This window comes from Pseudophryne corroboree, chromosome 1 (assembly GCF_028390025.1).
Source record: "Pseudophryne corroboree isolate aPseCor3 chromosome 1, aPseCor3.hap2, whole genome shotgun sequence".
NCBI classification, from domain to species: domain Eukaryota; kingdom Metazoa; phylum Chordata; class Amphibia; order Anura; family Myobatrachidae; genus Pseudophryne; species Pseudophryne corroboree.
This window is the reverse complement of record NC_086444.1, coordinates 1,014,912,577-1,014,923,351: the sequence shown is the minus strand read 5'-3', so window position 1 is coordinate 1,014,923,351 and position 10,775 is coordinate 1,014,912,577. Positions and strand designations below refer to the sequence as shown.

The 10,775-nt window shown below is 49.3% G+C and overlaps 1 protein-coding gene across 1 annotated transcript in view; it reads left to right on the top strand.

Annotated features, from left to right (window-relative positions):
- Window positions 1–248: 248 nt before the first annotated feature.
- SPATA4 (spermatogenesis associated 4) overlaps window positions 249–10,775 on the top strand; it is a 38,812-nt gene continuing 28,285 nt past the window's right edge. Inside the window, exon 1 of the mRNA XM_063920658.1 lies at window positions 249–451. Coding sequence (XP_063776728.1) covers window positions 294–451 — 158 coding nt within the window. The 5' untranslated portion in view covers window positions 249–293. The remainder of the gene's footprint in view (window positions 452–10,775) is intronic.

Sequence of the window (10,775 nt, the reverse complement as noted above, 5' to 3'; positions counted from 1 at the left end):
CACTTGATTCTAGCATCTACCGTGATATGTATGAGTCCCTGCTTAGTGCACAGCATAGAGCATGCGCCGTCTGTAACACGCGCACGTTATCTTGATAGCAGCAGGCAGCACGCGCTATAGGCGCCCTCTATGTAAAAGCACAGCGCGAGCGGCTGTCACTGACGCCAATCTGCATCTAGCGTCTACCGTGGCGGACTACGGAAAATGTTGACGTCACGCTAGAGGGCGTGGCTGCAGGCTGCGTTGCTATTGGTTCTGGCACGTTGTTGCTGGTTGTCACGGTAACGGTGTCCATGGTACCGGAGGACGCTCACCTGCCTGCCGCTCCACGGGCAGCTGCTGCCGCAATGACCCTGTATCCCGAGGTCCCGCGCAGGACCGGAGTACCCCGAGACGTGCTCCGGTGGCTGCAGAGCCTGGATCTCAGTTTCTCCCCTAAACACTTCCGAAGGTACCTGCATGGGGAGACCGTGCCCGGGGTGGGGGAGGGGGTCACAGCTGTTCTGGAAGTGTAGGTGCCGGCATGGTGTCTCCGGGCTTGCTGGGACTTACGGTTACATAACGTTTGTAGGGTCACATGGCCTATCGCAGTGGCTGTACATACTGGAGCGATGGGCACCCTAGTCTGTGCACACTCCATGTACAGTATTCCAATACACTGTGTATATCGCCACCTCAGCACTAGTCACCAGTGCCGTAACTAGGCATTTTAGCGCTGTGTGCAAGAAATGGAGTTGGCGCCCCCCCCATGCAGTGTGCGCCGTAGGCGCGCAAAAAATATATAGGGGTGTGGCTTCATGGGGAAGGGGCGTGGCCACAAAATAATACCAATTCATACTACGGTGCACAGTAGTCTCCATTATTCAAATTACGCTGCACAGTAGCACCACTACACCAGGTAGAGCCCCTTTTACACATTACGGCAGACAGTGTCCCCTTTGTACACATTACGGTAGACATCGTCCCCCTTTTTACACATTATGGCAGACAGTGTCCCCCTTTTACACATTACGGCAGACAGCGTCCCACTTTTACACATTACGGCAGACAGCGTCCCCTTTTTACACATTATGGCAGACAGCGTCCCCCTTTTTACACATTACGGCAGACAGCATCCCCCTTTTTATATATTACGGCAGCCAGTCCCTCTTTTCTCTGACGTCCTAGTGGATGCTGGGAACTCCGTAAGGACCATGGGGATTAGCGGCTCCGCAGGAGACTGGGCACAAAAGTAAAAGCTTTAGGACTACCTGGTGTGCACTGGCTCCTCCCCCTATGACCCTCCTCCAAGCCTCAGTTAGATTTTTGTGCCCGGCCGAGAAGGGTGCACACTAGGGGCTCTCCTGAGCTTCTTAGTGAAAGTTTAAGTTTAGGTTTTTTATTTTCAGTGAGACCTGCTGGCAACAGGCTCACTGCATCGAGGGACTAAGGGGAGAAGAAGCGAACTCACCTGAGTGCAGAGTGGATTGGGCTTCTTAGGCTACTGGACACCATTAGCTCCAGAGGGACCGAACACAGGCCCAGCCTCGGAGCTCGGTCCCAGAGCCGCGCCGCCGGCCCCCTTACAGAGCCAGAAGCAAGAAGAGGTCCGGAAAAATCGGCGGCAGAAGACATCAGTCTTCAACAAGGTAGCGCACAGCACTGCAGCTGTGCGCCATTGTTACTCAGGCACACTTCACACTCCGGTCACTGAGGGTGCAGGGCGCTAGGGGGGGGCGCCCTGAGCAGCAATGTAAAACACCTTGGCTGGCATAAATACACCACATATAACCCCCAGGGCTATATGGATGTATTTTAACCCCTGCCAGAACTCACCAAAAAAGCGGGAGAAAAGGCCGCCGAGAAGGGGGCGGAGCCTATCTCCTCAGCACACGGGCGCCATTTTCCATCACAGCTCCGCTGGAAGGACGTCTCCCTGACTCTCCCCTGCAGTCCTGCACTACAGAAAAGGGTAAAAAAGAGAGGGGGGGCACTAATTTGGCGCAGTTTTGATACTAACAGCAGCTATAAAGGGAAAAGCACATTTTATAGTGGTATTCCTGTATATATATAGCGCTCTGGTGTGTGCTGGCATACTCTCCCTCTGTCTCCCCAAAGGGCTAGTGGGGTCCTGTCCTCTATCAGAGCATTCCCTGTGTGTGTGCGGTGTGTCGGTACGATTGTGTCGACATGTTTGAGGAGGAAAATGAGATGGAGGCGGAGCAATTGCCTATTATACAGTTGTCACCCCCTAGGGAGTCGACACCTGAGTGGATGAGCTTATGGAAGAATTGCGTGAGTGTCAGCTCTTTACGACAGACAGTTGACGACATGAGACAGCCGGCTACTCAGCTTGTGCCTGTCCAGGGGTCTCAAACGCCATCAGGGGCTTTAAAACGCCCGTTACCTCAAATGGCAGACACAGACACGGATACTGACTCCAGTGTCGATGATGAGGAGACATACGTGACTTCCACTAGGGCCACACGTTACATGATTGAAGCAATGAAAAATGTATTGCATATCTCTGATAATACAAGTACCACTAAAAAGGGTATTATGTTTGGTGAGAAAAAACTGCCTGTAGTTTTTCCTGTATCCGAGGAATTAAATGAAGTGTGTGATGAGGCGTGGGTTTCCCCCGATAAAAAACTGATAATTCCTAAAAGGTTATTGGCATCGTACCCTTTCCCGCCAGAGGATAGGGCACGTTGGAAACACCCCCTAGGGTGGATAAAGCGCTCACACGCTTGTCTAAACAGGTAGCACTACCCTCTCCTGATACGGCCGCCCTAAAGGAACCTGCCGATAGAAAGCTGGAGAATATCCTAAAATGTATATACTCTCACACGGGTGTTATACTGCGACCAGCAATCGCCTCAGCCTGGATGTGCAGTGCGGGCCTGGCGTGGTCGGATTCCCTGACTGAAAATATTGATACCCTAGATAGGGACAGTATATTACTGACTATAGAGCATTTGAAGGATGCATTTCTATATATGCGTGATGCACAGAGGGATATTTGCCGACTGGCATCAAGAGTTAGCGCGCTGTCCATTTCTGCAAGAAGAGATTTATGGACGCGGCAGTGGTCAGGCGATGCGGATTCTAAAAGGCACATGGAAGTATTGACTTATAAGGGGGAGGAGTTATTTGGGGTAGGTCTATCAGACCTGGTAGCCACGGCAACTGCTGGAAAATCCACATTTTTACCCCAGGTAGCTTCTCAACCTAAGAAGACGCTGTATTATCAGGCGCAGTCCTTTCGGCCCCATAAGGGCAAGCGGGCAAAAGGCGCCTCATTTCTGCCCCGTGGCAGAGGGAGAGGGAAAAGGCTGCAACAAACAGCCAGTTCCCAGGAACAAAAGCCCTCTCCCGCCTCCGCAAAGTCCTCAGCATGACGCTGGGGCTTTACAAGCGGACTCAGGCACGGTGGGGGCCCGTCTCAAGAAGTTCAGTGCGCAGTGGGCCCACTCGCAAGTGGACCCCTGGATCCTTCAAGTGGTATCTCAGGGGTACAAATTGGAATTCGAGACGTCTCCCCCTCGCCGTTTTCTAAAGTCTGCTTTACCGACGTCTCCCTCAGACAGGGAGGCAGTATTGGAAGCCATTCACAAGCTGTATTCCCAGCAGGTGATAATCAAGGTACCCCTCCTACAACAGGGAAAGGGGTACTATTCCACACTATTTGTGGTACCGAAGCCGGACGGCTCGGTGAGACCAATTTTAAACCTAAAATCCTTGAACACTTACATACAAAGGTTCAAATTCAAGATGGAGTCACTCAGAGCAGTGATTGCAAACCTGGAAGAAGGGGACTATATGGTGTCTCTGGACATCAAAGATGCTTACCTACATGTCCCAATTTACCCTTCTCACCAAGGGTACCTCAGGTTTGTGGTACAGAACTGTCACTATCAGTTTCAGACGCTGCCGTTTGGATTGTCCACGGCACCCAGGGTCTTTACCAAGGTAATGGCCGAAAGGATGATACTCCTTCGAAGGAAGGGAGTTTTAGTTATCCCTTACTTGGACGATCCCCTGATAAGGGCAAGATCCAGGGAACAGTTGGAAGTCGGGGTAGCACTATCTCAGATAGTGCTGCGCAAGCACGGTTGGATTCTCAATATTCCAAAATCACAGCTGATCCCGACGACACGACTTCTATTCCTAGGGATGATCCTGGACACAGTCCAAAAAAAAAAAGGTGTTTCTCCCGGAGGAGAAAGCCAGGGAGTTATCCGAACTAGTCAGAAATCTCCTAAAACCAGGCCAAGTCTCAGTGCATCAATGCACAAGGGTCCTGGGAAAGATGGTGGCTTCTTACGAAGCAATCCCATTTGGCAGATTCCACGCAAGAACCTTCCAGTGGGATCTGCTAGACAAATGGTCCGGGTCGCATCTTCAGATGCATCAGCGGATAATCTTGTCACCAAGGACAAGGGTGTCTCTCCTGTGGTGGTTGCAGAGTGCTCATCTTCTAGAGGGCCGCAGATTCGGCATTCAGGACTGGGTCCTGGTGACCACGGATGCCAGCCTGAGAGGCTGGGGAGCAGTCACACAGGGAAGAAATTTCCAGGGCTTGTGGTCAAGCCTGGAGACATTACTTCACATAAATATCCTGGAGCTAAGGGCCATCTAGGACCCGTGGCCTCTACCTCTAAGAAAGGACCTGCTCCAGCAGGGACCCTGTCTGTTCCAAGACTTACCGCGGCTGCGTTTGACGGCATGGCGGTTGAACGCCGGATCCTGAAGGAAAAAGGCATTCCGGATGAAGTCATCCCTACCCTGATCAAAGCCAGGAAGGATGTAACCGTACAGCATTATCACCGTATTTGGCGTAAATATGTTGCGTGGTGCGAGGCCAGGAAGGCCCCTACAGAGGAATTTCAACTGGGTCGTTTCCTGCATTTCCTGCAAACAGGACTGTCTATGGGCCTAAAATTAGGGTCCATTAAGGTTCAAATTTCGGCCCTGTCGATTTTCTTCCAGAAAGAACTGGCTTCAGTTCCTGAAGTTCAGACGTTTGTCAAGGGGGTACTGCATATACAGCCTCCTTTTGTGCCTCCAGTGGCACCTTGGGATCTCAATGTAGTTTTGGGGTTCCTAAAATCACATTGGTTTGAACCACTCTCCACTGTGGACTTAAAATATCTCACTTGGAAAGTGGTAATGCTGTTAGCCCTGGCTTCAGCCAGGCGTGTCTCAGAATTGGCGGCTTTATCCTATAAAAGCCCTTACCTAATTTTTCATACGGACAGGGCAGAATTGAGGACTCGTCCTCAATTTCTCCCTAAGGTGGTTTCAGCGTTTCACTTGAACCAGCCTATTGTGGTACCTGCGGCTACTAGGGACTTGGAGGACTCCAAGTTGCTGGACGTAGTCAGGGCCATGAAAATATATGTTTCCAGGACGGCTGGAGTCAGGAAATCTGACTCGCTGTTTATCCTGTATGCACCCAACAAGCTGGGTGCTCCTGCTTCTAAGCAAACTATTGCTCGTTGGATTTGTAGTACAATTCAGCTTGCACATTCTGTGGCAGGCCTGCCACAGCCAAAATCTGTAAAAGCCCATTCCACAAGGAAGGTGGGCTCATCTTGGGCGGCTGCCCGAGGGGTCTCGGCTTTACAACTTTGCCGAGCAGCTACTTGGTCAGGGGCAAACACGTTTGCTAAATTCTACAAATTTGATACCCTGGCTGAGGAGGACCTTGAGTTCTCTCATTCGGTGCTGCAGAGTCATCCGCACTCTCCCGCCCGTTTGGGAGCTTTGGTATAATCCCCATGGTCCTTACGGAGTTCCCAGCATCCACTAGGACGTCAGAGAAAATAAGAATTTACTTACCGATAATTCTATTTCTCATAGTCCGTAGTGGATGCTGGGCGCCCATCCCAAGTGCGGATTGTCTGCAATACTTGTACATAGTTATTGTTACAAAAATCGGGTTATTATTGTTGTGAGCCATCTTTTCAGAGGCTCCTCTGTTATCATGCTGTTAACTGGGTTCAGATCACAGGTTGTACGGTGTGATTGGTGTGGCTGGTATGAGTCTTACCCGGGATTCAAAATCCTTCCTTATTGTGTACGCTCGTCCGGGCACAGTATCCTAACTGAGGCTTGGAGGAGGGTCATAGGGGGAGGAGCCAGTGCACACCAGGTCGTCCTAAAGCTTTTACTTTTGTGCCCAGTCTCCTGCGGAGCCGCTAATCCCCATGGTCCTTACGGAGTTCCCAGCATCCACTACGGACTATGAGAAATAGAATTATCGGTAAGTAAATTCTTATTTTTACACATTACGGCAGACAGCGTCCCTCTTCTTACACATTACGGCAGACAGCGCCCCCCTTTTTACACATTATGGCAGACAGCATCCCCCTTTTTACACATTACGGCAGCCAGTCCTCCTTTTTACACATTACGGCAGACAGCGTCCTCTTTTTCTCTGACGTCCTAGTGGATGCTGGGGACTCCGTAAGGACCATGGGGAATAGACGGCTCCGCAGGAGACTGGGCACATCTAAAGAAAGATTTAGGACTATCTGGTGTGCACTGGCTCCTCCCCCTATGACCCTCCTCCAAGCCTCAGTTAGAATTCTGTGCCCGGCTGAGCTGGATGCACACTAGGGGCTCTCCTGAGCTCCTAGAAGAAAGTATAGTTTAGGTTTTTTATTTTCAGTGAGACCTGCTGGCAACAGGCTCACTGCAACGAGGGACTAAGGGGAGAAGAAGCGAACCTACCTAAGTGGTGGTAGCTTGGGCTTCTTAGGCTACTGGACACCATTAGCTCCAGAGGGATCGAACACAGGACCCGACCTCGTCGTCCGTTCCCGGAGCCGCGCCGCCGTCCCCCTTACAGAGCCAGAAACAAGAAGGTGGTCCGGAAAATCGGCGGCTGAAGACTTCTGTCTTCTCCAAGGTAGCGCACAGCACTGCAGCTGTGCGCCATTGCTCCTCATGCACACCACACACTGCGGTCACTGATGGGTGCAGGGCGCTGGGGGGGGGGCGCCCTGAGCAGCAATAGTAACACCTTGGCTGGCAAAACTAACACCATATATAGCCCCAGAGGCTATATAGGTGTATATTAACCCCTGCCAGAAACGATAAAATAGCGGGAGAAAGCCCGCCGAAAAAGGGGCGGAGCCAACTCCCTCAGCACACTGGCGCCATTATTCCCTCACAGCTTCGCTGGAAGGAAGCTCCCTGGCTCTCCCCTGCAGTCCTGCACTACAGAAAGGGTAAAAAAGAGAGGGGGGGCACAATTTAGGCGCAGTATATATTATAGGCAGCTATAGGGGAAAACACTCTGTATAGTGATTAGAGATGAGCGGGTTCGGTTTCTCTGAATCCGAACCCGCCCGAACTTCATGGTTTTTTTCACGGGTCCGAGCAGACTCGGATCCTCCCGCCTTGCTCGGTTAACCCGAGCGCGCCCGAACGTCATCATGACGCTGTCGGATTCTCGCGAGACTCGGATTCTATATAAGGAGCCGCGCGTCGCCGCCATTTTCACACGTGCATTGAGATTGATAGGGAGAGGACGTGGCTGGCGTCCTCTCCATTTAGATTATAAGAGAGAGAGATTTACTGGAGCTTAGGACTAGGAGGAGTACTGTAGAAGTGTAGAGAGTGCAGAGAGTTTACTAGTGAGTGACCACCAGACAGTGCAGTTTATTTAATATATCCGTTCTCTGCCTGAAAAAAGCGATACACACAGTGACTCAGTCACATACCATATCTGTGTGCACTGCTCAGGCTCAGCCCAGTGTGCTGCATCATCTATATATATTATATATCTGTCTGACTGCTCAGCTCACACAGCTTATAATTGTGGGGGAGACTGGGGAGCACTGCAGTGCCAGTTATAGGTTATAGCAGGAGCCAGGAGTACATAATATTATATAGTGAGTGACCACCAGACAGTGCAGTTTATTTAATATATCCGTTCTCTGCCTGAAAAAAGCGATACACACAGTGACTCAGTCACATACCATATCTGTGTGCACTGCTCAGGCTCAGCCCAGTGTGCTGCATCATCTATATATATTATATATCTGTCTGACTGCTCAGCTCACACAGCTTATAATTGTGGGGGAGACTGGGGAGCACTGCAGTGCCAGTTATAGGTTATAGCAGGAGCCAGGAGTACATAATATTATATTAAAATTAAACAGTGCACACTTTTGCTGCAGGAGTGCCACTGCCAGTGTGACTGACCAGTGACCTGACCACACTGACCACCAGTATAGTTAGTAGTATACTTATATTGTGATTGCCTGAAAAAGTTAAACACTCGTCGTGTGACTTCACTTGTGTGTTGTTGTTTTTTTTATTCTATAAAAATAAAACTCATTCTGCTGACAGACAGTGTCCAGCAGGTCCGTCATTATATAATATATAATATATACCTGTCCGGCTGCAGTAGTGATATATATATATTTTTTATATCATTTATCATCCAGTCGCAGCAGACACAGTACGGTAGTTCACGGCTGTGGCTACCTCTGTGTCTGCACTCGGCAGGCAGTCCGTCCATAATTGTATACCACCTAACCGTGGTTTTTTTTTCTTCTTTATACATACATACTACTACGACATCTCTTTATCAACCAGTCTATATTAGCAGCAGACACAGTACAGTACGGTAGTTCACGGCTGTGGCTACCTCTGTGTCTGCACTCGGCAGGCAGTCCGTCCATAATTGTATACCACCTAACCGTGGTTTTTTTTTCTTTCTTCTTTATACATACATAGTTACATAGACATCTCTTTATCAACCAGTCTATATTAGCAGCAGACACAGTACAGTACGGTAGTTCACGGCTGTGGCTACCTCTGTGTCTGCACTCGGCAGGCAGTCCGTCCATAATTGTATACCACCTAACTGTGGTTTTTTTTTCTTTCTTCTTTATACATACATAGTTACATAGACATCTCTTTATCAACCAGTCTATATTAGCAGCAGACACAGTACAGTACGGTAGTTCACGGCTGTGGCTACCTCTGTGTCTGCACTCGGCAGGCAGTCCGTCCATAATTGTATACCACCTAACCGTGGTTTTTTTTTCTTTCTTCTTTATACATACATAGTTACATAGACATCTCTTTATCAACCAGTCTATATTAGCAGCAGACACAGTACAGTACGGTAGTTCACGGCTGTGGCTACCTCTGTGTCTGCACTCGGCAGGCAGTCCGTCCATAATTGTATACCACCTAACCGTGGTTTTTTTTTCTTTCTTCTTTATACATACATAGTTACATAGACATCTCTTTATCAACCAGTCTATATTAGCAGCAGACACAGTACAGTACGGTAGTTCACGGCTGTGGCTACCTCTGTGTCTGCACTCGGCAGGCAGTCCGTCCATAATTGTATACCACCTAACCGTGGTTTTTTTTTCTTTCTTCTTTATACATACATACTACTACGACATCTCTTTATCAACCAGTCTATATTATTAGCAGCAGACACAGTACAGTACGGTAGTTCACGGCTGTGGCTACCTCTGTGTCTGCACTCGGCAGGCAGTCCGTCCATAATTGTATACCACCTAACCGTGGTTTTTTTTTCTTTCTTCTTTATACATACATAGTTACATAGACATCTCTTTATCAACCAGTCTATATTAGCAGCAGACACAGTACAGTACGGTAGTTCACAGCTGTGGCTACCTCTGTGTCTGCACTCGGCAGGCAGTCCATAATTGTATACTAGTATCCATCTCCATTGTTTACCTGAGGTGCCTTTTAGTTGTGCCTATTAAAATATGGAGAACAAAAATGTTGAGGTTCCAAAATTAGGGAAAGATCAAGATCCACTTCCACCTCGTGCTGAAGCTGCTGCCACTAGTCATGGCCGAGACGATGAAATGCCAGCAACGTCGTCTGCCAAGGCCGATGCCCAATGTCATAGTACAGAGCATGTCAAATCCAAAACACCAAATATCAGAAAAAAAAGGACTCCAAAACCTAAAATAAAATTGTCGGAGGAGAAGCGTAAACTTGCCAATATGCCATTTACGACACGGAGTGGCAAGGAACGGCTGAGGCCCTGGCCTATGTTCATGGCTAGTGGTTCAGCTTCACATGAGGATGGAAGCACTCAGCCTCTCGCTAGAAAAATGAAAAGACTCAAGCTGGCAAAAGCAGCACAGCAAAGAACTGTGCATTCTTCGAAATCCCAAATCCACAAGGAGAGTCCAATTGTGTCGGTTGCGATGCCTGACCTTCCCAACACTGGACGTGAAGATAATCTGTGAGGAGGGGGATGTACACGGTGATATATCGGAGGGTGATGATGAGGTGGACATCTTGCCTCTGTAGAGCCAGTTTGTGCAAGGAGAGATTAATTGCTTCTTTTTTGGGGGGGGTCCAAACCAACCCGTCATATCAGTCACAGTCGTGTGGCAGACCCTGTCACTGAAATGATGGGTTGGTTAAAGTGTGCATGTCCTGTTTTGTTTATACAACATAAGGGTGGGTGGGAGGGCCCAAGGACAATTCCATCTTGCACCTCTTTTTTCTTTTCTTTTTCTTTGCATCATGTGCTGATTGGGGAGGGTTTTTTGGAAGGGACATCCTGCGTGACACTGCAGTGCCACTCCTAAATGGGCCCGGTGTTTGTGTCGGCCACTAGGGTCGCTAATCTTACTCACACAGTCAGCTACCTCATTGCGCCTCTTTTTTTCTTTGCGTCATGTGCTGTTTGGGGAGGGTTTTTTGGAAGGGACATCCTGCGTGACACTGCAGTGCCACTCCTAGATGGGCCCGGTGTTTGTGTCGGCCACTAGGGT